This window comes from Balaenoptera ricei, chromosome 3 (genome assembly GCF_028023285.1).
Source record: "Balaenoptera ricei isolate mBalRic1 chromosome 3, mBalRic1.hap2, whole genome shotgun sequence".
Classification (NCBI taxonomy): domain Eukaryota; kingdom Metazoa; phylum Chordata; class Mammalia; order Artiodactyla; family Balaenopteridae; genus Balaenoptera; species Balaenoptera ricei.
The window spans coordinates 43,566,887-43,593,453 of NC_082641.1; the positions used below are offsets into that span (position 1 = coordinate 43,566,887).

A 26,567-nucleotide genomic window follows, 5' to 3' on the forward strand; every position below is an offset into this window, starting at 1 on the left:
AAGGAGTTGTAATTTTGTGTTTTGACCTATCTGGTGGTGTCCTGAAGGTGTGGCTCAAGGGCTTACCTTTGTTTCCCCAGCCTTGGAGCCTCCCAGGGCTGAGGCAGGATTGTCAAAAGGATTTAAAGCAAATGTATTAGCCACTGCCACCAGGGTAAGGTGTAACAGTTGGGACAAACAATGAACAGGCCAAAAAGCCTAGGAAGGAAGAGGCTGGGGAAGCAGATACTTGGGGAGTAAGGGGTTTTTGTTTTCTATTTTTTAAATATTTATTTATTTGGTCGTGCCGTATTTTAGTTGCAGCAGGCGGGCTCCTTAGTTGAGGCATGCATGTGGGATCTAGTTCCCTGACCAGGGATGGACCCGGGCCCCCTGCATTGGGAGCATGGAGTCTTATACACTGTGCCACCAGGGAAGTCCTGGAATAAGGGTTTTCTTGAAAAGCTTCCTCCTCTTCTGGGGAATCCAGAAGGCCACATGCATGCCTTGGTCTGGACCCATGCTCAGAAAAGACCTGAGAAGACCCTAAGCTCTCACTTCTGGCTGACCTTCAGACTCTGTACAAGCAGGAAGTGAAGGCTAATGCAGAAATGTAAAGTATCCTGCTAAGCATTGAAGGAGTGCCCCAACACAGCTAGCTGACAAAGACTGGGAGAGTTTTTTTGCATTTTGGCTGGTTTTTTCTTTTTATTTTTTGCTTATAGGCATTTAATAAAGATATCTCTGCTAAATCACTAGCTGACCACTAAGCTAATGGAACAGAATGGTCACACAACAAAGAATACAGACTTTATAGAATTAGTTGACTGGTAGCTAAGTCTAGAATCTTGATCATACTTAAACTTGATTTTTAAAATCAAGCCTTTATAGTTGGTGTTATAGACTTCCCATCACATCAGGAAGCACATTTCTGGAAGTCTTTCATTTGTGATATTAAGACTATTCAGTGGGCTCAAATATTGTCTCTTACAAAGTTCGCCTTTAGGTTTTCACCAGTCATTGATGATCAGTAGCCATTGATGATCATCTTCTAGATCAGAGGTTTGTGTCACCCTTAGTGTCTGAGTAAATTTTTCTCAGTGTCCTTAGTTTCTGTTTACTAAGTGGTTAGGTCCAAACAAATTAATATGTGTTTATTTAAATATATATGGAAATTAAAAGAAAAAGATTTTATTTCATTCTTTAATAACCACAATTGCTTACTAATTGGGTGTATACACCTATTGGGCACTGCATAACTTCTCAAACCTTGAAATCAATGGGACATCACTGTCTTCATTTCCTCTTCCACATTGGATTTTGCACAACACTTGCTTGAGATCGTAGGAACTGCTGAAAACTCAATTTTGAAAAGATACGTTAGCCAAAAGAATTGACTTGATCTAATGTTGAAACTGTGAAGTACCGCAAGCGTTCACATGGTGTCTGACAGATGTTGCTGTGTTTTCCTCAAAAATTTAAAATACTCTGTGAAGTCCTTGTGAGTTCCCTGTGGTAACCTCATAGCTTAGGAACTGCAGGTCACTAGCAATTATATTCCTGGCCTAAAGCAAGAATTGACAAACATTTTATGTAAAGGGCCTAGTAGTAAGTATTTTAGGTTTTATAGCCATATGGTCTCTGTTAACAACTACCCAATTCTGCCTTTATGGCGTGAATGCAGCCAACATAGGCAATATATAAACCAATGAGGTGGCTATATTCTAATTTATTTATAGAAATGGTTTGTAACTGGATTTGTTCCCAGAACTGTAGCTTTCTGACCCTCTGGCCTAGAGAACACAGAGTGGAAATTTTCCTTTATTAGCTGGATTCTTCAAAGGAGAGGACTTTCCCCTTTTCTCCTGGATCTGAGCTCACACCCTTTTTGCATTTGAAGCTCTCCAGCTTTATTTGGGATTTATTTAAAGGTTTCATCTTTCTTGGTAAGGCCTTGTTTTGAGTACTCGTTTGGCACTTTGGTCTGATCCTGAGATCAGAATGTTTCAACTGAAGTTAGCTGAAAATGACTTTGGCCCAATTTCTTTGGGAAGGGGCTGCTTCAAATGAAACTGCTGGTTTAGGCTTCAGCCCATTCCTTTGGAAGGGCTGTTTTCTGGAGAATGGCAAAAGAAAGGAGGGAGAGAGGGAGGAAGGAAGGAAGGAGGGAGGGAGGGAAGGAAGGGAGGGAGGAAGGGCCTTTGTCCTGGCTTCTCAGGGACCAAGCTGTCTTCTTAAGACTGTCTGGGATGAGCTTGCAAGCTGTTTGAATTGAACCTGTTGTGCTGTAAGCTGTTTAAACTGTTTGAAAATTGTTCTTTACTCTAGAGGAAAAACATCTAGAAAATGAGATCCCAGTTATCTAAGTATTTTGAGGGCACACCCTCTACAGGGACTTTAGCCAATTTTATGTTTAAAACCAAGGTCCTACGGGGAGGGGGAAGGGTAAGCTGGGACGAAGTGAGAGAGTGGCATGGACATATATACACTACCAAATGTAAAATAGATAGCTAGTGGGAAGCAGCCGCATAGCACAGGGAGATCAGCTTTGTGTCCACCTAGAGGGGTGGGAAAGGGAGGGTGAGGGAGGAGTGGGGATATATGTATATGTATAGCTGATTCACTTTGCTATAAGGCAGAAACTAACACACCATTGTAAAGCAATAAAGATGTTAAAAAAAAAAACCAAGGTCCTTCCCCTTGTGCACTTCTAATTAAGTGGACTGACCTGACCAAAGGCAACTGAGAATATCAATGGTCATTATGGGGAACTTTTGAAATCCCCAAACTTAATTTTCTTAAAACAGAATTGGACTACAATAGCTCAAAAATTTCCAGAATTGAGTGGAATGCTTATTTCTATGGGTATTTTGAGGCTTTCTGAAATTATCAGGAGTCTAAAATTGCCTCTGCAAAATAAGACTTTAAGATTAACTGAGGCAAACAAATGATTAAAGAAAGGTAAAATGGCTCCTGAAGGCTCAGGCTCTTCTTCCTTGGCTTCTTTGTCTCAGGCTCTGCCTCTGGCCCCATCTTGTCTCCCACAGCACCCTCTTCCTCTTTTTTACCACCACCCCCATACTAATTCTCTCACCAAACTTCCCCCTTTCTCTGAAACTCTCCCTACTCCCTTTTTCTCTGCACTTGTCAGTACCTGTTGCTTTAAAATTTAGCATTCTGAGGATCGAGGCTAAAAGCTTAATTTCTTGATATTCTCTGGACTGAAGCTGAACTGCGAGCCATAGCCAAAGATTTTTCCAAAGTAACTGAAGGTCTTCACAGATTCGCTGAGGAATTTAATATAGCCATTCAAGTGTATCAGTCTGGCTTCTCTGATTAATATCAGCTAGTTGGTGTATGCTTGTTGGTAAAGGCCAGGCCCAGCATTGGATGAAAACTGCTAATTGGGAAAGTCCTGAAAGAGCTCTAGAATTACAACTGAGAAACCAGCCCGCTAACTTATTTTATGATTAGGCTCAGGCAATTGCTAGATGACTTCATCGAGCAATTCCTAGGGCTTTTCCAAAATGGGAAATTTGATTGGAACAAAATTCAGACTTGCACACAAATACCTGATGAACCTGCTCATGAATATTACAATTGACTTCAGAATGTTTTAAAATAAAATTCTGGTCTTCCTTCAAACGTTGATTCCACCTGAGTAGTTTTTTAATTTTTTTACTCCTAATTTATCCCTCATGCACCCCCTTTCTGCTTTGATAACCATAAGTTTGTTTTCTATGTCTGTGAGTCTATTTCTGTTTCATAAGTTCATTTGTATCATTTTTTAGGTTCCACATGTAAGTGATATCATATGATATTTGTCTTTCTTTTTCTGACTTGCTTCACTTAGTATGATAACCTCTAGGTCTATTCATGTTGCTGCAAATGGCATTATTTCATTCTTTTTTATGGCTGAGTAGTATTCCTTTGTATGTATATACCACATCTGCTTTATCCATTCACCTGTCGATGGACATTTCGGTTGCTTCCACATCTTGGCTATTATAAATAGTGCTGCTATGAACATTGGGGTGCATGTATCTTTTCAAATTAGAATTTTTGTCTTTTCCAGATATATGCCCAAGAGTGGGATTGCTGGATAATATGGTAACTCTATTTTTAGTTTTTTAAGGAACTTTCATGCTGTTTTCCATAGTGGCTGTACCAATTTACATTCCCACCAACAGTGTAGGAGGATCCCCTTTACTCCACACCCTCTCCAGCATTTATTATTTGTAGACTTTTTGAAGATAGCCATTCTGACCCATGTGAGGTGATGGCTCATAGTAGTTTTGATTTGCATTTCTCTGATAATTAGCAATGTTGAGCATCTTTTCATGTGCCTATTGGCCATCTGTATGTCTCCTTTGGAGAAATGTCTATTTAGGTCTTCTGCCCATTTTTTCATTGGGTTGTTTGTTTTTGTTATTGAGTTGCATGAGCTGTTTATATATTTTGGAAGTCAAGCCCTTATTGGTTGCATCGTTTGCAAATATTTTCTCCCACTGCATGGGTTGTCTTTTCGTTTTGTTTATAGTTTCCTTTGCTATGCAAAAGCTTACAAGTTTGATTAGGTCCCATTTGTTTATTTTCCCTTTATTTCTATTGCCTTGGGAGACTGACCTAAGAAAACACTGGTACAATTTACTTCAGAGAAATGTTTTTTGGCTTTTTAAAAAGATTTATTTATTATTTATTTATCTATTTTATTTTTATTTTGGGCTGCATCGGGTCTTAGTTGCGGCACATGGGGGATCTTCGTTGAGGCATGCAGGCTCTTCGTTGTGGTGTGCAGACTTCTCTCTAGTTGCAGCATGTGGGTTTTCTCTCTCTAGTTGTGGTGCCGAGGCTCCAGGGCACATGGCCTCTGTAGTTGTGGTGCACAGGTTCCAGAGCGTGTAGTTTGCAGCATGCAGGCTCTAGTTGAGGCGTGCAAACTCAGCAGTTGTGGCACACGGGCTTAGTTGCCCCGCAGCATGTGGGATCTTAGTTCCCTGACCAGGGATCAGACCTGCGTCCCCTGCATTGTAAGGTGGATTCTTTACCACTGGACCACGAGGGAAGTCCCCATTTCAGAGAATGTTTTGCCTATGTTCTCTTCCAGGAGTTTTATGATGTCATGTCTTATATTTAAGTCTTTAAGTCATTTTGAGTTTATTTTTGTGTATGGTGTGAGGGAGTGTTCTAACTTCATTGATTTACATGCGGCTGTCCAGTTTTCCCAACAGCACTTGCTGCAGAGACTGTCTTTTCTCAGTTGTCTCCTTTGTCAAAGATTGACTGTAGGTGTGTAGGTTTATTTCTGGGCTCTTTATTCTGATCCATTGATCCATATGTCTGGTTTTGTGCCAGTAACATGCTGTTTTGATTATTGTAGCTTTGTAGTATTGTCTGAAGTCTGGGAGGGTTATGCCTTCAGCTTTGTTCTTTTTCCTCAGGATTGCTTTAGCAATTCTGGGTCTTTTATGGTTCCATCCATCCATATGGTTTTTAACTCTTATGTTTATTAATGGGTGAAACTGGGACCTTTTCCTTCTAGTAAAAATGACCAGGTTGGAATGGAAAACTTTGTTCACTCCAGATTTAGTAAATCTGGCAAAACAGCTCCCTCATTCTCTAGATGTTACCTTAAAGGAACACAGTCAAAATTCTTAATCTCTAACTCCAGCAAATGAAGGATCCTAAATATAATCAAAACCTGCCTAGTTTCTAGATTGTTACAAAATTAAGCACTTGTCTTCCAACATCATCCCAATTCTCAGTGACAGGGCTCCAAGGAATTATAGGTGGTTTTCCCAATCCTCCTTCTTAATTGGCTTGAAGGAACATTTCTCCAGATTGGGGGAAAATCTCTTCTAGTCCTAACTGACAAGGGAGCTACACTCATTGCTCAATTCCGCTACTATAAAACAGCCCTGCCTCAAAGTACTAAAACAGTTCAAATAGTGCAGATCTTTAATGAGCCTCAAGAGGTTCTTGTCTCTGAACCTATTCCCTTTTGTTTAGGACTTTTGAGAGATACTCACCCTTTTCTCCTTGGCTCCTCTGCCCCTATGCACTTATTAGGCTAAGACTTCTTAGAGAATTATCATGCCAGTATTCTTTCTCCCCGAAGATATGAAAAATATAGAAATTGACAGTAGTCATCAAAGCAATCCACCAAGTGAATTAAATGACCCTTTGATATCTTTTATTCCATCTCTGACCGTACTAGAGCAGATTCTGGAAACACTGATCATTTGACCCTATTGAATCAGCTACCACTTTCCTTATGAGCAAAATCTCCAAATGATGTTGGCAAAATTCATAGCACATTTCCCATTAAAATTCAGAGAGATCCCTCAAAATCTCTTCCCAGAATTAATCGATACCCTAAGAGTAAGGTAGCCATTCAAGGTGAAAAGCCCATAATAGAAGATTACAAGGCTCAAGTCCTCATTATCCCTTGTACTAGGCAGACACTCCCATTTTACTGATGAGAAAATCTAAGGGCCAAGGGTGGAGGTTTGTCCAGGACCTCCCAGCAACAAACAACATTGTTATCTCTGTTGTTCCTAGCCCTCATAGTTATTAGGTAGTAATTTCTTTACTGTAACTGATTTATGTAATGCATTCTTTAGTATTTCAGTTGGTGAAGCTAGCCAATACCTTTTTGCCCTCACTTGGGAAGAAAGCCAATTCACCTGGACTGTAATGCCTCAGGGTTATACTGAGTCCTTATTTCTTGGGCAAATCCTGAAGGTTGATCCCTAGAGATACTACTTTGTTGCAACAAGTGGATGATTCACTTCTTTTCTCTCCTTCTCAAGCCTCCTTACAGGAAGGCAGCATCCACTTGCTAAATTTTAGCCTTAAAGGGACATAATATCACCAAAGAAAAATGGCAGTTTGCCCCAAACCAGGTTTGATATTTAGGGCATCAGATATCAGAACAAGGGATACACTTAGATCCAGATAGACTTCATGGTGTCTTAGTTTCCCAAAACCCAAAACTAAGTGCCAACTGTGAGATTTTCTTGGTCTAGTTTGGTCTAGTTTGTAATTGCTGAAATTGTGTCAGGTTTCCTTGGGCTAGACCTTAATGGCTAAAATTGGATTCCAATTTTTCTCTCTTTCCTTGGGCTAGAAATTAATGGCTAAAATTGGATTCCAATTTTTCTCTCCTATGGCCAAACTTCTGTATGTTTTACTCAACAATAACAACACAACCTAATTTTATGGGAAGAATTGGATGACACAGCCTCAAGGTCTTAGAGAAGAGTTTGCTGAACCCACCTGCCCTTGATCTTCCCAATTATCAAATTCTGTTTTTCCTTGTTGTATATGAAAAGGAAGGGAATGCCCTTGGGGTACTCACCCCAAAACATGGATCTACCATTGGGTAGATACCCATTGGGTCAATACCCATTGACCCATAGGGTATTATAGCCAGCAACTGGACCCTGTAGCATGAGGTTAACTCCCTTGTCTTGCTGTGATCCCTCTAAACCTAACATCCACCCCTTTTGGAATTCATAAGCTCTCATCCTTTGAGCTAGTCACAGAGTACACCCAATGAACTTGGCTCCTGCTTCTTTAACCTACAACTGATAAAAGGAGAGATACTCCAATATTGCAAGGGCCTAATTGCTTCTATTAAAAATAACCATGTTTTGGTGGATCAGTCTTTTCACAGTGCACCCTTGGGGGACAAAGACCTTAAGCAACACAACTTGCAACCTGGAGATTTCATCTATCGGAAAAGATACATCCAGAAGAACTCTCTTCAACCTTGCTGAAAAGTACTCTATCAAGTACTCCAAACAACCCTTGTGCTTCCAGACTCCAAGGAATAGACTCTTGGATTCATGAGACACACCTAAAGAAAGCATTGAACCTTAACTGAAACTGCACATCATCTGGTGACCTGAAAGTAAAGATTCTCCAGAATTGAAGCAGATGACATCTGATAAGACAGCTTTCCCAAGATATCTGGACCAGGCCTGTTGGAAGTTTGTCACCAAGCCTTTGATGATGGCATAATGCCTCAGGAGATCTCTGATGTCTATGATTTTGATAACAGGACTTTAGATAAAAAGTGCCTGAGAGTCCTCCTTCCTCCTCCTTGTTACTCAAATGTGACCTTAATAGGTTTCCAATCTGTGCACTTTCCCTCTGATGTGAGACTCTATACCCAGGAATGGTCCTTCTTGACACTGAGGGACAAAAAGCCATTGAAACTAGAAACCCTGACTCTTCATAGCAATGCTTTCAGAGAAAAATCCTGATCAAAAGGGGAAAATGTAAAACATTAATAAACAGAAACCTCAATTAAATAGAGTTGGGAGACCAGAAGGGGGAGCTCTCACACACTCTGGTGATAGAACCTAAAAGAAAGAAGAAAGACCCCTTTCCCGGCAGGGACTCAGCCAATGAAAAGCCATGAGCTCTTTGTTTTATTTATGGTTTGTGTGTTTTCACACTGGACTGAAGCCTTTCCTTGAAGGCAGACTGCCTCCTCTGTGGCTAAAGTCTTTTTAGAAAAGGTTATCCCTACCTGGGGAACTCCTCTAGAACTGTGAGGAACCCATCTTACTGGCCAGGTGCTTTGACAAGTCCTTTTCCTCTCTATAAAAGTGTTCTCCTTCCTTTGCCATGCCGGGACTTGCATGTGGTTTGGCATGGTTGCAGACCCCAAATTGCAATTCTCTGCTAATCCTGAATAAACCCATCTTTGCTGGAGAAATGTTTGGCAGTGTTTTTGTTTCAGGTCAACAGCAGTCTATGTGCTAGCACGTGCACTGCTAATGGGTTTATCATTGTTTCTATGCTTTTTCAGTGGGCAGAGTAAGGAAATCTTTTTATTTTATGGAGATAATATATCATGTGTTCATAATGATATTTCCAATTCAAGTTTAAGAGTATAGGGCTATTTCTTAACCTCTGATTTCTATTTCAATCTCTTTTCTCTCACACTAAAAATCTTAATTCTTAAACAATATTAACTTAATTATGTACCAGTTTATTACCAACAATATGATTACAGAATTGGTTTATTTTTTGCAGTTCTTTTTGCCTTATGATATATCCCACTAGGGACATATGGTCAAATTACCGTATTTTAAATCACTTGAAATAACTCTTCTCTGTGTGGTTAAGCCACTAACTCAATACACATTTATTTAAGTGTATTTGGTTTTTTGCTTTAAATTCTAAAATAGCTCTTTAAATTTCGATTTAATTTAGTTTTATAGTTTTGCATAACAATCACATGGTTTCACAATCAAATCCACTCACTCAGAGACGTCTGGCACACATTCTTATCCTTTTCAACCTGTTTTCTCATCTCATAGGTAGTCATAATATTTGGCTTATCCTTCCATTTTTTAAAAATATAAGCAGATACATCTCTTTAGATATAAGCTAGCATACTTGACACCCTACTCTGTACCTGGCTTTTTTCCAATAATATATCCTAGTGATCACTCCATAGCAATATACAGAGATAACCCTCTTTCCTTTTTACAGCTGCAGAATACTCTGAAGGGGAGCACCCCAAAATATGCCACTTTGGCATATTGATTGGTTTGAATTAAAGGTACTTGAGAAACAGCCAGTGCAAGGACACTCTGAGCCACCTTTGTCTCCCTGAAAGCAGGATATAAATCTTCCATGTGAAAGGTACCCACAACCCCCTCCACCAATACCAGAAAGGAAGAGGGCATCCTTATCACCAGAGACAGGGAATTTAGGGCCTTCTCATCCCTAAGCAGATCTTGTTACTTCACCAATCTACTATCACAAGGCCACACTACTTTGTCTTGTCAATTCTTCACAAGTTTATCGTTTCTTTGTCTAAAAACATATAAAAGCTTCCTGCTTTGGTCACTTCTTTGAGTCTCATTTTTATGCAGCTCCCATATGTATGAAATTTAAATTTGTTTTTGTCCTTTTAATCTGTTTCATGTCAGTTTAATTATTGGACCAGCCAAAAAGCCTAGAAAGGAAGAAGGGAAAAATTTTCTGCCCCTACAACTCCATGGGTGGATGTTTCAGTCTGCTATTGAGGGACTTTTGAGTTATTTCCAATCTTTAGCTTTTAGTTCTGCAGTTAATAACATTGTGTATATGTCCTTTTATATTTTTTTGCCAGTGTGTCTTTGAGATAAATTCTAGAAGTAGGATTATGGGATCCAAGGGTAAATGCACATGTGATTTTGCTAGATGATGTCAAATTCCCATGGGATATCCCCAACAGCGATGTATGAGGGTGCCTGTTACCTTGAAGCTTCTCTAGTAGAGTGCATTATCAAATGTTTGCCATTTTAATAGGTGAAAAATTGCATCCTAGTGTAGTTTTAATTTGCATTGCTCATAAAATGAAGAAAATTGAGCATTTCTTCATGTATTTAAGGGTTGTTTCCTTTTCTTTTTTGTGAACTCTTTGTTTATATCTCTTGCTATTTTTCTTTAGATTTTTTTTCTACTTTTAGATGCTCTCTCTATTACAGATATTAACCATTTTTCTGGATTATGTTGGAAACTTTTTTTCCCAGTTTGTCATTTGTCTTGTGGCTTTGTTATTATTTTCTTGTCATGAAACATTTTATATTTTCTTTTGTATATAGTCACAATATGTAACATTATTGCTTCTGGATTTTGAATCATAAATAGGAACATTTTTCCAAGTATAGAGAAATTCATCAATGTTTTCTTCTAGTTCTTGCATGGTTCTATTGTTTTACATTTGAATTTCTTATCCCATTATACGGTATGAAGAACAGGTCCAATTTTATCTTTTTCCATGTGGATATCTAGTTACACATAGAGTATTTTTGTAAAGAAGTAGTCAAGTGTCAAGGACTGCTAAGAGTTCTGTTTGTTAGGTTAAAAATTGAAAACTGTCATTTGGGTTTAGAAACAAGGAGGTCAAGGTGACCTTTTCAGTAGCAGTTTCAGTGAAGCAATGGGGGCAGAAGCCAGATTGTAATGGGTTCAGCAAAGAAATAAGGTGGGATAGTGGAAAGAGCAAGAGTAGATAACTCCTTATGAAGTTCTAAATTTAAATAAAGCCTTTTTATTAGGCACCATATAAAAGAATTAGCATTCTAAAAGACAGATTTCAGGCAAAAATGTTTTTCAGTAAAATCCCTGCATCAGTCAGGGACCAACCAGGGAAATAGAAGCCATTATAAATATTTAAAATAGAAGGATTTTTAAGCTTTGTGAGAATTAGAAAACGGCACCTCATATGGGTAGATGGGGCTCAGCAGGAGCATGACTTGGTAAGTGGAGCGCAGGCTGAGTTTAGCTCCTTCTTAGAGCCTTTTGGCTTGGTGCCTTTGTGCAGAGCCCAACCTCCAGAACTGTATCTGGTGGCCCTGGTTATACCCATTTTACAGAGAGAGAAATCAAATAACTTGCCCAAGGTCACAGGTTAATAAATGAACAACTACAGATTACCAGTGCTGACTTCTCAGCCAATTGCTAGTGATTTCTTCCTCTCTGACTTTTTGAAAGCTCCAACACTCCAGTCTTCGGAGGAGTAGATAAAAAAGAGTCATTCCTGGTCTAGGTTCATGGATGGGACCAGGTCACTACTTCTCCTCTTGAGGTGAAATACTTCCCTCTTTTATACCCAGTATGACTGACAAAGATGACATTCACAAATCACTTTTGCCATTTAAGACACAGAGAACTCAGCTTTCTTTGTTAGACGTACCTAACATCTAGTGGGAATGGAAAGGACTAGACCTTGTTATACTATGCTTTCCTAGTAACTGTTTACCAAATTCCCCATAATTCACTGATGAAACATCGTTTCACAGCAAAGAGCCAAAGACCCCTTAGTCTTGTCCCAGGTCCCCGGACACAGTATTTGACTCTTTATCCTTCATTTACTTTAAGCTCTCATTAAATACACTTGTAAAGTTGCTTAGGGCCCACTGAATATATCACGTCATATAGGAGGTCTGGTTGATTACAAGCAGGCTCTCTCTCTCAGGAACACTAGTTAAACTCAAAGAAGATTGATTTCTAAAGCAGAATCTCAATGTATTAATTCAAAGTGGGAAGCAATAGGCTTGTACATCTTATTCACTGCACCTCCTTTCTCAGTATCAAAATACTTGGGGGAGTTGAATTATTAATCAGGAAGTTGCTAAGTGAGCATGGAATCAGAACAAGTACTGATGAAATATCTTTACCTCACTGTAGCAAAAACCTCTCTAGTGATCAGTGCCTAGATCCAGTCTTTTCCATTTGCACCAATATTTCCCATACTTTAGTCATTTGATACCACCTTCATGATTTTTGCTATTCCTGCATAACATTGAGACTTAGTTTTTCTCTAACTGAATAAACTTTTTAAACTTAAATATGTACTTTAGCCTCATCTAAGCAATTATATTTCTGAAATCATAGGTTTGATGATTTCTAATATACATTAATATATTAAACAGAAGCACTAAAATAACTACCAAAATGAAAATTGTCCATGAATTATCTAAAATCAGTGGTATGTGTACTACAGTTTCACAAATACTGCCTTAGCCATTACTGGAAAAATACAGATATTTTTGTCTCTCTGAACCCTGCTTGGTATGCTGAAAACCCCTCTCTGATTACTTTCTTTCTTAGATGTTTTACTAGCACAAGTTGTGCTAGCTCTCTTGGAGACATTATAACCTACCCCCACCTCCTTTTGTGTTGATTTACAGGGCTCCAACCTGCACTATTTAATTTTTTAGTCTGTCGTATGGTTATGTGCATAATAGGAGATTCTCAAATGTTTATAATACTTAAAGATGAACATCTAACTCTCCCCCACTTGAGGTAATCCATGTTTGTACTACTGGTAGATTGAAGGAATTTTTAATAGATTTGACATGGTGCTAGGCACAGTCCACATCAATTAAAAAAATCATTATTTGAATAATGTGGAGATAATATTGAAAGCATAAAATCTAAAATATCAGTTCTCTTTATCTGCATTACTTTGAACTTAACTTTATCTGCATTACTTTGAACTTAACTCTCTTTATCTGCATTACTTTGAACTTAACTTAATATCAGTTCTCTTTATCTGCATTACTTTGATTCCAAACTGAGAGACATCTTTGAGGAAACTCTTGTCCTACCTTATTATATGGGATTTAGAGAATTTGGAGAAACTATATATAAGCTTTCCAGGGAATTTTGAGACACAAATCTTAAGGTTTTAAGTTCCGTTGTTAGCCATTGCCATTCTTTTCACTAGAATGTCCCTTGATAGGTTAATTTTATCTATAGCATTTAGCATAGTACCTGGCATACAGTAGGTGCTTATTTAAAGCCTATTTAACAGCTGAATGAATCCCTGCCTTTTCCCTATGTTGTGATTTAATACCATCACTAATTTAAGATCCGTTAGATGGAACCAGAAAATAGAATACACTGGCTTCACTTTCTTGGGACACACATTAAGGAGCAAGTGTTTACTAAATTGTTTGTCCTTTTTCACTGTTTATGTTCAATTTTTGAATTTCATTATTTTCATCCATTGTTTATCCTTTCCTCAATATTGAACTTCAGTTCTCGTCAGAATTCACTTTTTCTTAACCAGGGCTAGCTCTCAAAAATTATATACATAGTGTTTCATAAAGAACTATTTCATTGAAAGCAACAAAAATCCCTTCTCTCCAAGATTTAACAGCAGAGAATGTTTGCTAAATGTTTTAAAAAATATGCTCATTTTAGAAAATATCTCCAAACTTTCCATTCCTAAAATAAAAAATCTAGTTGGTTATCATTCTATCTACACAATTTCATATTTTGCTCTTTTCACTTAATAAGTATTTTCCCGTGACATAAAAAATTTTGAAAGAATATTCAAAGTGAGTTAAAATACCTCAGAGGACCCTGTGTACAAATTCAGAGCACCAGAAAGAGTATTTGTGTCTCTCCCCCTTACGTATACAGTGATTGAAAGTGTCAGCTGCCTCAAGGGTACGATGCGAAAATTTTGTTTAAAAATAGAAATTGCAGGGGGTGTGGGTTCCACCCCTGGTCAGGGAGCTAAGATCCCACATGCCTCGTGGCTAAAAAACCAAAACATAAAACAGAAGCAATATTGTAATAAGTTCAATAAAGACTTTAAAAATGGTCCACATCAAAAAAAAAAAAAAAAAAAGATAATTCACCTTGAAAATAGTTTGACAAAGTTTGGTGCTAACTAAATAAATCCTGACATATTTTTGACGGAAGATACAGATCAGTAATGGTGGTTCTAGAGCTGAAAAGTATGAAGCGTGCCCATAAGGTACCTCAACCTCTGTGCCTGAGTGCTGGACTGTGTTGGGACTTATATTTATGAAGTATTCGGGAATTTATTCAAAGATTCAGAGAACGGAAAATGATGAAGATAGAACCCAAAATGAAAATGACACTTTTCAAGTAGTCCGTTGTTATGCCTTTTGGAGGGATGGGAAAATATGGAGGGATTTCCCTGACTTTTTGTGGGGCAGAACAAGAATATCTGATTGATGAGAACGTAAGTACCAAAATGACCTTCGGTCACCCTTAGGTTTGGCCAGTAACTCTAGGGATATAAACAGGTGGGCCACAAATCCAAGCGCTGATGAACGACCTACACCAGCAGAATTTCCTTCTTCCTTCTGGATCAGAGAGCGTCTCCTTCCCAAAGAGTTGGACTCCAACTCTATAAGACAAGCTACTTTCTTTACAGCTTTCTGGGTATCAGCGTGACAGCCTCATCCCTGCCTTCACTGGGAGGAAAAGGAAATGCACCACCTCCACCGGTCTCAGCCATACGTTGAAGCACTCGGGAATCCCCCGGATGTGAAGCAAGCGCCTCAGAAATAGGCCAACTGCCAGGGACTGCAGTAGGCAAAAAGGGGAGAGAAAACGCTTAAAGAGGTAGGTGGGAGGGCATTTTACTCCTCTTCTGTTTTTAACTTGCATACGGAAATTCTATAGCCTCTCCAGTTTGAGGACCCCACCCATGAATCTAGAGAAAAGCGGCGCACTGCCAGCCTCCTACCCCAGGCCTAACGGGCCACTCTGGGAGGAGCCTAATGGGTCCAGCCACTGCGGCCTAGAACGCCAACAAATAGGGTAGGAGAGGCTGGAGATGGGGGCGGGACGTCGCGGCTGACTGACCGCTGATTGGCTGATGGCACTCGTCTCCTGGTGCCATTTGTTGTTGGAGCAGCGCACCTGACACAGCCGGCGTCCTGCACGTGCAACCGTTTAAGCGGCGTCAGCGCCTGCGAGGACCCCGGGAGAGCAAGCAGCGGAGAGGTGAGTGGGCCAGCGGCTTTTTTCCCCCCGGTACGCGCCTCATCCCGACCCTCTTGGGCTTCCCAGTAGCTGGACTTTGGGCCAACTGAAGGACGGATGGGGTGGGCGGGGGTTTGAAGCCGTCCTTTGGCGTCATTCTGCTTTCTGTCGGAGGGTCCAAAAGCACCGTGGGTGCCCGAAGTCTGAGGTTGAGGCCTGCAGAGGAGGTGAAGGAGCTTTTTTGACCAGCCCCTGCTCGTCTTTTTCTCTGAACAGGGATGGTTGTAGTATCACTGTGTATAAATCCTGCTTGGCGAAGCCAGTCCTTTGTTGGAGGTATTTGGGCCACCGAACCACTGCTTCCTTCCCTGCCAAACTTCGAGGCCTTGATTCTCCCCGCTCCCCTCCCCCCACCCCACCCTCGCCCCCCGCAAGAAACTAAGTCAAAAACCTCAAGCTAAACGTCTTACCTAATTTTGAAGGGAGGCATGTGAAGGGAGAAACCTTGAGTAGTATCTGAAAAATTTCCCTTCCCCTTAATATACAATAAGACGTTTGGGGACCCTTCGATGGAGAAGATAAATTCTATCAGCAGATTTTGGGAGAAAGCCTAAACATCAGTGGGGACATGGTGATTGCTAGAGTGATTAGGTAAGTGGCTCAATTAATTTTTAAAGAGAAAAAGGATGGACATAAATGCTGTCTCTAGGGAAGAAACAAAACTTAATTGCTTTTTTTGCAAAAACTTTTGGGAAGGATCAACACTTAGTTGAGTAGTTTGGAGGGGTATATGTGAAATGATGAGGGTTTATGCTTTTTTTTTTTTTTTTTTAAGAAATTCACGTTCTTTTATTTATTTATTTATGACTGTGTTGAGTCTTCGTTTCTGTGCGAGGGCTTTCTCCAGCTGCGGCAAGTGGGGACCACTCTTCATCGCGGTGCGCGGGCCTCTCACCATCGCGGCCTCTCTTGTTGCGGAGCACAGGCTCCAGACGCGCAGGCTCAGCAATTGTGGCTCACGGGCCCAGTTGCTCCGCGGCATGTGGGATCCTCCCAGACCAGGGCTCGAACCCGTGTCCCCTGCATTGGCAGGCAGATTCTCAACCACTGCGCCACCAGGGAAGCCCAAGGGTTTATGCTTTTAAAGATACGATTCTGATCTCTCTGATTCTAATTGAGGCTAAATGTGCATGTTTGTATTTTTATGAAAATAGAACTGGAAGCCACCATGGGAGATGAAGATTGGGAAGCAGAAATAATCAAACCTCATATGTCTTCCTATGTTCCTGTATTTGAGAAGGTAATAAAATTTAAAGTTTGCAGTTATTAAATGCTGCTGATTTTATCGAAGTTGAAAATCACTGTTGTGAGAAAGTTCTAAATTACAGTTTGCTGTGCTTATCTCCCTGTGATTGTTATTAACTATCTCATGGGGAATGATGAAGAGGCACGCTAAGCCTCAAATAGAATAAAATAGTCTGAGGTAATTTGATAATTAAAAACTAAAATGTATATAATAATATTAACAATTTAATTTAAATCTCAGTGATTTAGGACTTGTGGGTGAAAGCAAGCTTATGCTAATGTGGTTGAATGTCTCTGAGATACAGTCATATAGAAAACTGAAAAAATATAATTTGATTTTGGTTGACGTTTTGAATTCTGAAAATTGGTTTCATACAAGCAGGGCTCTCAAGATAAAAACATTAGGCTGATTCAGATGGTAACATCAGTTTGATCTTCAAATGTACAAATCAGCAGATCTTTTTTCTCAATGGTGTTTGAAGAGTTACGTTGGAATTCAGAAGAAGGGGTTATGGAGTGGGTTTTTGGATTTCAGTTTTGACTTGAAAATTGACTTAATAAGGTGAACAGACTCTACTTTAGAAGATAGTGTATTTTAACGGGTTGCTTTTACATAAGTGTTACGTACTTGAAAATGTCTCCAAAAGTTGATTTTTTTCCTTTTAGAATTTCCAGTTGCTGTTTATGTTAGTCAGTTCTGACACTTTGTATTTCAAGTGATGTCTTAGTGGAAATTTTTAATTTACCCCAAATCATAAGATAAGTAATTCTTTATTTGTCTCAATTGGATTTGATCTGTATGTATATAAAATTTATATTAAAATACCTAAGATGTTAATCTGAATTTATCGTGTTTCTTGTTTTGGGACTTATTTTAGAAGTATCATCTTTTGTATGTTATCTTTTTATAGTCTTCCCATCATAAAAATATTGGAACACCATTGGGAAAAGAGGAGAAAAATCACCTAACAGTCTTGCTCACTAGCACAAATGCTCTGTTTTTAGTAAATTTTCTTCTATTTTTCCCAAACATGTTTTTATATAGATTGTAATGATAGTACATAATAATAATTTTTGATTTCAGCTTTTTCACTCTTCAGCATTAACTATTCCATAGTACTAATTTCCTAAAAATAATTTCTAATGGTTATATAATATTTCATGGAATAGAGCTACCATAACATAAATAATTTTCTGTTGGTGCGAATTTAAGATGTTGTTATCTTTTCACTGTAATATTGTCACGAATATCTACAGTTTATTCTTTGTTTTAATTTGGGAGTATTTTTTTCAAAAATGGAATTACTTGGTCAAAGAATATTTTATGGTTCTTTTTTTCCCCTGGTTCTCAACAGATTTGTTCTAATACAAAGTTTAACTCACAGATACAGATGTTCTTCCACTTGGACTTGTCTAATTTTTATTTTTTCTTACTCTGAGATTTTGTCTTCACTAAGTATTCTTCAAACAGTATACTTACTGCACTGTAGCATGTTGTGCATGGTTATTGCAAAGGGTGTCTGAAATTGAGTATGGTCAACTGTCAGGCTTCCAGATTTACCTTTTGGAAATCTTTGTGCTATTCAGTAACATACTTTGTTTCTTGATATTGGTCACACTGACTTGAATTTTAATTTATGTTAACATTTCTGCCTTATGATTCTTAGTACCTATTTGTGTGGGGCCAGTTTGTAGTAAACTTTTTGCACTTGTCTGCAAACTTAACACCTGGTACTGGTTGTGCAATTAGTTATTTGACCTACTTGGCTTGAAGGAACATGGTGCAGTCAGTGGCTTTGTTTGCCTGCCTTGGTTGAATAAGAAATGTAGAAACTAAGGATGAATACATGACATTTTTATGTAGGAAGAATCTGAGGTCTTTTCTTCAGCCTATTTTCTTTTAAAGGCACCATTTTGATTGGTTGTTCTAATTGAATTTCCATTTCGAGAGACAGCTGGGCTTCCCTTTTGTTCAATTTATATTGGCTCTGAGACCATCTTGGATTGGTAACAATATCTGTGATCAGCCTTTTCTTTTTTTTATTAATTTTTAAAAATTGGAGTGTAGTTGATTTACAATGTTGTGTTAGCTTCTGCTGTATAGCAAAGTGAGTCAGTTATACATATATCCACTCTTTTTTAGATTCTATTTCCATATAGGTCATTACAGAGTATTGAGTAGAGTTCCCCATGCTATACACTAGGTCCTTATTATGTGATCAGCCTCTTCGGAATGCTTCTCAGGATTCGTATTTGGAGATTTAATATTGATATATGGTTATATAATTTTGAACTAACAGACTACTGTTCTGGTAGTTCTTAGAACTTCCCTATTCTAGTTTTTGAAGTGAGTGTACCACCTGAAGGTAGAATAATAAAAGATGTGGGGTTGAGAGAAATTTGATAATGTAACAGTTACAGCAGTCCAGAAATCCCAGTGGTTAGGCATTTGCACGTTGCATGCAAACTTGTTGGGATGAGTGGTGGAATGGATGAGTATGATGACTGTAACAGGATACTGGGTTTGCTTGCTAGTTGTAATGTTTCTTGTTAGGTGACCGTGGGAGTAAGTCTACACAGTGATCACTTCTGTCTGATCTTTTTGCCTTTTTTGTGGCATATTTCAGAAGGCAGATACTCTTGTGATTAAAGTGGAAACAGCTTGAGATAATTAGTCCATCCACAATTATAATTTTATTAAGCAGTAAAAGCAAAGTTTGTAATAGTTGTTTAGATAAGAAAGTAAAGTTCATGGCTTCTTTGTTCATGTTCATACTGCAGTTCTGAAGTAGCAGGGGTGGTTGGACATCATTGGGTTGGCAGACCTAAGGAAGTTGAGGTGCTGGAGCCTGAGGAATATTTCTAGCAATTTCTGCTGCTAGTCATCAGTGAGATGTGGGAAGATACTGTGTCTCTTACTCAAGACCACAGAAAATCATATATGCTGAATAGGAGCAAGTTGTGGGAGATACACAATATGTTCATCCAAATAAAAACCCAGGAAAGTGCTCTCACTCATCTCCCAAATCTAAATGATGGAGTCAAGGGCAGAGTGGCAAAAAAGTATGAGAAGGCTGAGGAGAAGGCTAAAGAGACTGCAATGATGGTAGAAATGTTGGTCGAGCTAGTCCAGGGGATAGAGAAAAGTGAATCCTCTTGAAGGAGGATTGGCAGTTTATGACCAAAGGATTCCAGTGAACTGATGGAGGTTGGCTGATGCCCACGAGAACCTAAAACCAGAGAGTCTTTCGTTTTCTCCCCTTTTTTCTCTGTATATACTCTGTCCTCACAGTAGGTTTGTGGTATAGTCTGCAGTTGATAACATCAACGTGAGTTTTGATTGCTAAATGTTTTTGTTTGGGGAAATAACTTTTATTTGGAAAATACTGTCACGTACAGAAATTAGGGCTTAGATTGTAAGCGTTTGCAACAGACATATTTGTTCCTGGGCTTTGGTTATTGTTTCTGTTTTGAGGTGCTTTGCTCTTTCTTATGTGACATGATAGGTCATCTGGAACCTTAGGTCTATGTGTGATACATGACACTCGGAGTTGGAGTTCTCTAGCTCTGGAGGTGCTGAAAGAGCTGCATTAATTCTAGAAGATGACTCCATGCAGCAATTGCTGGAGAAACTGAAGAGGGGACCAGACTTCAACTGGGAATGTGAATGGGGCTGATCTGGCTTGGACTGATGAATCAGAAGAAGGGATGGAGGATGGTATTGTCTGTATTTGGGAGCTTTAATTTCTGTTTTAGATCATAGGAGGAGAGATGTATTTTGTTCAAAATTTAAATTTTATGTGGCATGCTATCTGATGCAACCTATCTGGTCAGTTTATTTGGACAACGTAACTCAGCTTTATTTGACATGGAACCTAGAATAGGAGATGAGATCTTGGTATTCTGTACAAGTTGATTTAGTACTCTGATGCATTTCAGGGTATTCTGGGCATAAAATGGAGGATATTTGCAAAGGCCCTTAAAGGGCTGGGGAAGAAACACATGGAACTGTCTGTATAGGTCCCTGAATGGACAGGGAAGAGGCATCTTCAAGGTTCATAAGCTGTCCAGCTATAAGTTTGCTTGAGTAGCAGACCTGACAAGTAATTGAGATCAAAACCCTACCATGTTTTAAAAAAAACAACTTAACATGTTAATGGAAGTATTCATTTGTTTGAAAAGACAAAAGATCTAAAAAAAAAAAAAAAGTAAGATATTCCAGAATTGAAAATAATAAGAGTACGTATAAGGTAAAAAGAAATGTGTTCATCAGAATGCAAATAGATTATTTGTAGCTACCTGTGAGAACCCTTATGTTTAAAACATTTTGAAATTTCTCAGTTGGTTCATTTGGATGGGTAAAGAGATTATAAATATTTTATAGCTAAGTGTTCTAAAAATAAGGTAATGTTAAGACCTAAGACTCATTCAGCACATTTTTATTATTATTATTATTATTATTATTTTTCTTTTTTGGCTGCGTTGGGTCATTGTTGCTTCGTGGGCTTTCTCTAGTTGCGGTGAGCAGGGGCTACTCTTCGTTGTGGTGCGGAGGCTTCTCATTGTGGTGGCTTCTCTTGTTGAGGAGCACAGGCTCTAGGTGCACAGGCTTCAGTAGTTGTGGAGCGCAGGCTCAGTAGTGTGGCACACGGGCTTAGTTGCTCCGCGGCATGTGGGATCTTCCCGGACCAGGGATTGAACCCATGTCCCCTACATTGGCAGGCAGATTCTTAACAACTGCACCACCAGGAAAGTCCCAGCACATTTTTATTTGAGCCATACTTGGTGCTGGAGATAGTGGTGAACGTGATAGATAAGGGACTCACTGTCATGGATGTTCTATTTTACTGGGAGAGACAGAATAAGCACATTGAAAATCAAATATAGAGAGTGAAAAATATTATGAAAAAAAATCAGGAAACTCTGTGTGTGTGTGTGTGTGAGAGAGAGAGAGAGAGAGGGAGAGGGAGAGAGGGAGAGAAAGAGAGAGAGAGATATTGGGATGGGGTAGATTTAGATCATGTGGAGAGGAAAAGCTTCCCTGAGACTATGACTCATGAGCTGGAGACCTGAAGGAGTCCCAATAGGACATGATGTGTAAAGATCCAGAGAAGGGAACAAACTTGGGGTATCAGGGCAACAGGAGGAAGTACAATGTATTAGTTTCCTATGGCTGCTGTAACAAATTACCACAAACTAGGTGGCTTACAGTAACAGAAAAATTTCTCTTACAGTTCTGGAGGCCAGAAGTTAGAAATCATGGTGTCAGCAGTGCTAGTGCTGTCTTCCTTCTGTAGGCTCTAGGAGAGAATCCATGCCTCTTCCAGCTTCTGGTGGTTATGGGCAGTCCTTGGCTTGTGGCTGCCTCTCTTTCTGCTGTCTTCACAGGCCTTCTCTGTGTGTTTGTGTTAATACCCTTTGCCTCTCATAAGGACACTTGTGATGACATTTAGAGCCCACTGTGATAATCCGGGGTAATCTCATTTCAGAATTCTTTTTTTTAAAAAAATTTTTGGCTGCGTTGGGTCTTCGTTGCTGCGTGCGGGCTTTCTGTAGTTGTGGTGAGCGGGGGCTACTCTTCGTTGCAGTGCACGGGCTTCTCATTGTGGTGGCTTCTCTTGTTGCAGAGCACGGGCTCTAGGGCGCGTGGGCTCAGTAGTTGTGGCTCACGGGCTTAGTTGCTCCGCGGCATATGGGATCTTCCCAGACCAGGGCATGAACCCGTGTCCCCTGCATTGGCAGGCAGATTCTTAACCACTGCACTGCCAGGAAAGTCCCAGAATTCTTAATTATATCTGCTCCATCTCTTTTTTCCAAATAAGATAACATTTACACATTTCAGGAATTAGGACAATATCATTGAGTGGCCATTATTCAATCTGCTATAGCTAGTATTGCTGAAGCACAGTGAGATAAGACAAGATTGGTAGAAAATGAAATCCGAGAAGGAAAGAGAAAAGGAGGAGAGGGAGAGGACCCTGGAGATAGTGGTGGACATAGAGCTGATAGGACTGGATGGGCTGGATATGGGGAATGAAAGAGAGAGTGATGCCACATTTTTAAATTTAAGCAACTAGATGGATGATGGTGCTCTTTACTGAAATGGGAAATACGTGGAAGATGAACAAATTTGGGAGGGAAAAAAAATCAAGAATTCTGAATTTGCTGTGTTCAATTTGAGATACCTAAGAAAACATGTAAGTAAGAATGCCAGTCAGTAGATTATATGAATTTGTTGGTTAGGAGAGTGATCAGAGCTATAGATACAAATTTGGGAATTACCTATATATTAATGGGATTTAAAGCTGTGAGATTGGGTAAAGTTGGATAGAGTAAAATAGGCTGAGGGCTGTGCCATGAACTATGGGGCACTCCAACTTTAAAGGAACATTAGAGGAGGAGCTGGCAAAGGAGATTGAGGAGGGAGTGGCCAGTGGGGCAAGAGGAAAACCAGGGGAGTGTGTGTTCCTTAAGCCAGAGAAAAATGTTGGAAAGGAGAGTCTGTTGTTTCAAATGCTGCTGAGAGTTCTGGTAGGATGAAACATAAAAATAGTAATTTTATTACATAATATCCTTATTATAAGCTTTTTCAGAGCAGAGGTGAGGATGGAGGCTAGACTAGAGTGGCGTGAAGGAAAAATGGAATATGAGAAAGTGGAGGCAGCAACTGTAGACAAGATATTTTGCCTACAAAGGAGCAGAGAAGTGATAAAATAGCTGGAAGGAAATATGAAGTTAATTTATTTTTAAGGTAATGAAAAAGATTAAAGATTTTTTATGATGAAAGATGAATTCTGTTGAAAAAAATTTTTTTTTTAAATTTGCCTTGGAATGTATGTGGGACATTAAATTCCACAGTCTGAAGATTGTCTAATAATAGTAATTTTTCGATTCTTTGGTGCCAGAGTGTTTCATTATTTTTTATCAGTTATATAATGCTGAAAGTGTTATAACACTTATAAAACCAGCCCTTTTTTGGGTTCTATTCATCCAGTAATACTTTGGCCACTAGGAAAGAGAGAAAAGTCTTCAGGGTTTCAGTTTAAACAGGGAAAACTGGATTACTTTTCTTGTTTTAATGTCTATGGTAATCATAAATTGGAGCTTTTTACTGTAGCCCAAGCCATTTCCAGGATTCTATTGTCTATTTTTAATAAGTCAGAAAAATAACTGGATGACTTTTGAGCTTTATAAAGGTAATTTTTAAAGTCATTTAGTGTCTTTTGTGAAAGAAATTTTAGATAAAAGTATTACCTGAAGAGACCTACCTTGGTGCACTCCCTCCAGCTTTGGGTTTATTTAAAGGAATTTATTTGAAAAAATATTGTGATTCTTCTAATGCAGTCAGTTAATTAAAGTATCATCTGTAAATTTTAGGTCACTTTTCGTTTTTAAATTATTGAATTCTGATTTTGATGTGCAAGAATTTCAGAGCTCTGTTCAAAAGTTTTGCCTTAAGTAGAGGAAGCTTGTTTGAGAGGAAATAAAGATTTAATGATGATAAGGACATCCTAGGAGTTAGAAGTGAGAAAAATGTTACTCATGTTGTCATTAACCCAGGAATACCCTGAGAAATGTTGGAAGGTTCCAAAATTAACTTGACATTTAGCTATGAATTTTCTGAGTCCAACAGTCGTTACACCATTGCAAGCATAATGCATATGTATTAATAGCGAATAAATTTTGAGACTGAAGTAGGGAAAATGGGACAGTCAGTATTTGGGAGCATTAAAGGCAATCTTGAACTATTTCTGTGACAAATTTGATTGAAATTAACCATGAATATTCTGACCTGTAGCTGGCATCCACCAGTTCATTGGATTTTTAGTGCACCTGCGAGATACATCTGTAGATAAACTGTTTTTAGTGCATAAGTGAGGTTTTCTTTACTTTAGAATTAATTCTTTTTTTAAAAATGTGAGTACATTAGTTTCACTTCATATAAAAACAATTGAAGTTTAAAAATAAATTTCTGTAATGCTTTACTGTAGAAATTGTTATCTGCCACTCTCCTTCTGTGCTCTACTTTATTCTGTACAGTTTTGATGAGTATACTGTAAAATACTGAACTTTGTAACTTATATTGTGTATTGGCAGGTATTGATTTATTCATATATTACTTTGGTTATTGTAGTAATATAATAATAGTATTTGATTATACTTTTCAAGTAGGGTGGCTAAAGCTTCATTTGAAGTTGAGTGTCAGCAAACTCCATAAAGGGCCAGGTAGTAAACATTTGAAACTTTGAAGGCCTTATGGTCTCTGTTAGGACTTTGCTATTGTAGTGCAAAAGCAGCCATCGACATACGTAGATGAATTGAGGGTGGCTGTGTTCCAGTAAAACTTTATTTACAAAAACTGGTAGCCCACCAGATTTGTCTTGTGGCTGTAGTTTGCTGACCAGTGTTTTTTTTTTTTTAAATTAATTAATTAATTTATGGCTGTGTTGAGTCTTCGTTTCTGTGCGAGGGCTTTCTCCAGTTGCAGCGAGCGGGGGCCACTCTTCATCGCGGTGCGCGGGCCTCTCACTATCGCGGCCTCTCTTGTTGCGGAGCACAGGCTCCAGACGCGCAGGCTCAGTAGTTGTGGCTCACGGGCCTAGTTGCTCCACGGCACGTGGGATCTTCCCAGACCAGGGCTCGAACCCGTGTCCCCTGCATTAGCAGGCAAATTCTCAACCACTGTGCCACCAGGGAAGCCCACTAACCAGTGTTTTAAGTGATATATTAATACGCTATACATACAATGTTAAAGTGAAGGTGTTTTAGAGTAATTAATAAAGGAACATGCAGTGACTCAGAAAATCTTACATTCTATTATTGTTTTGTTCTGAACAAAACCCAGTTGTTAAAATTTTGTAGTATTTGTGAGATAGATTACACATTTTTATTATTCACTGTAGAAAACTAGTCTTTTCTTTTTTCTTACAGGATAGGTATTCTTCTGGAGCACATGGAGACACTTTTAACAGGACTCTGGCTTCATTGTCAGGTATGTGTTAAGGCAAAAAGGTAAAACCATTTTTAGGTTAAGGGCTTCATCCAGTGGATGAGGAGCTGACTAGTAGATGTCTTGTAGAGGATGTTTTCTAAATTTTCTAGTGAGAATTCATTCTGGCTTGAATATTTTGGGTTGGGAGCCACTTACAGCTAAAGGAAAGGAGAGAGGAGAGAGTGTAGTGCTATAGAGTGTATCCTTTGATTTAGTGGGTTTGCTGTAAAACCTTTGCCCAACCTGGAAGTTGCATGTTTGGCTTTCAGGCTGCTTAGGGAATTGTCAGGGTTCCTGATATAAGGCAGTAGGAGATTGGACTCTGTAAGGTGTTGAAGTAGGTTGCAATGGTGGTGACCTGTCAGGATAACAACTGTTTAAGCCAAACTCATATGAAGATAATATGAGTTTCTTTGGGATCTGAAAACAAATTTAGGGGAGGTCCTAGGCAAATAAGAGAAACAAATCAAGATAAGGGAGCTGTTGTTTTCCCTTACCACTTATTTCCATCTGGTTCGCCTACATATTTTATAAAGTTGATGTGGATGGGAAGATGGGTGGAAGTGGTAGGACCTGGGCTAGGAAGTTAAACTTATGGCAGTAGTGTTTCATTTTGTTGAAGTCCAAAGCAGGCTGAAATGCTATTTCTACTATTTTTCTTCAATTTTTCTTACTGTGGTAAAATACATGTAACACAAAATTAACTGTATTAACCATTTTTAAGTGTGCAGCTCAGTGGCATTAAGGACAGTCATATTGCTGTGCAGCCATCACCACCATCTACCTCTGGAATCCTTTCATCTTCCCAAACTGAAACTTCATGCCCATTAAACAGTAACTCGCCAGTCCTTCGTCTCCTCAGCTCTTGGCAATCACTGTTTACTTTCTATGAATTTGAGTTACTATGAATTTACTGTGAGTCTCTATGAATTTGAGTAACTACTACTTTTAAGTCTTACTCTGATGCAAGAGAGGGCCTGGTGACACCCGGTAGTTTCATTTCTCTCAGCAAAAATTAGTGGATGAGGTA

The 26,567-nt window shown here is 39.0% G+C and overlaps 1 protein-coding gene across 3 annotated transcripts in view; it reads left to right on the plus strand.

The window, feature by feature from the left end:
- The first annotated feature begins 16,468 nt into the window (after window positions 1–16,468).
- The window catches only part of DDX4 (DEAD-box helicase 4), a 65,104-nt gene continuing 55,005 nt past the window's right edge, over window positions 16,469–26,567 (plus strand). For all 3 annotated transcript variants that reach the window (XM_059919304.1, XM_059919306.1, XM_059919305.1), the window contains exons 1-2: window positions 16,469–16,540; window positions 25,477–25,537. In XM_059919304.1, the coding sequence (XP_059775287.1) occupies window positions 16,469–16,540; window positions 25,477–25,537 (133 nt within the window). The remainder of the gene's footprint in view (window positions 16,541–25,476; window positions 25,538–26,567) is intronic.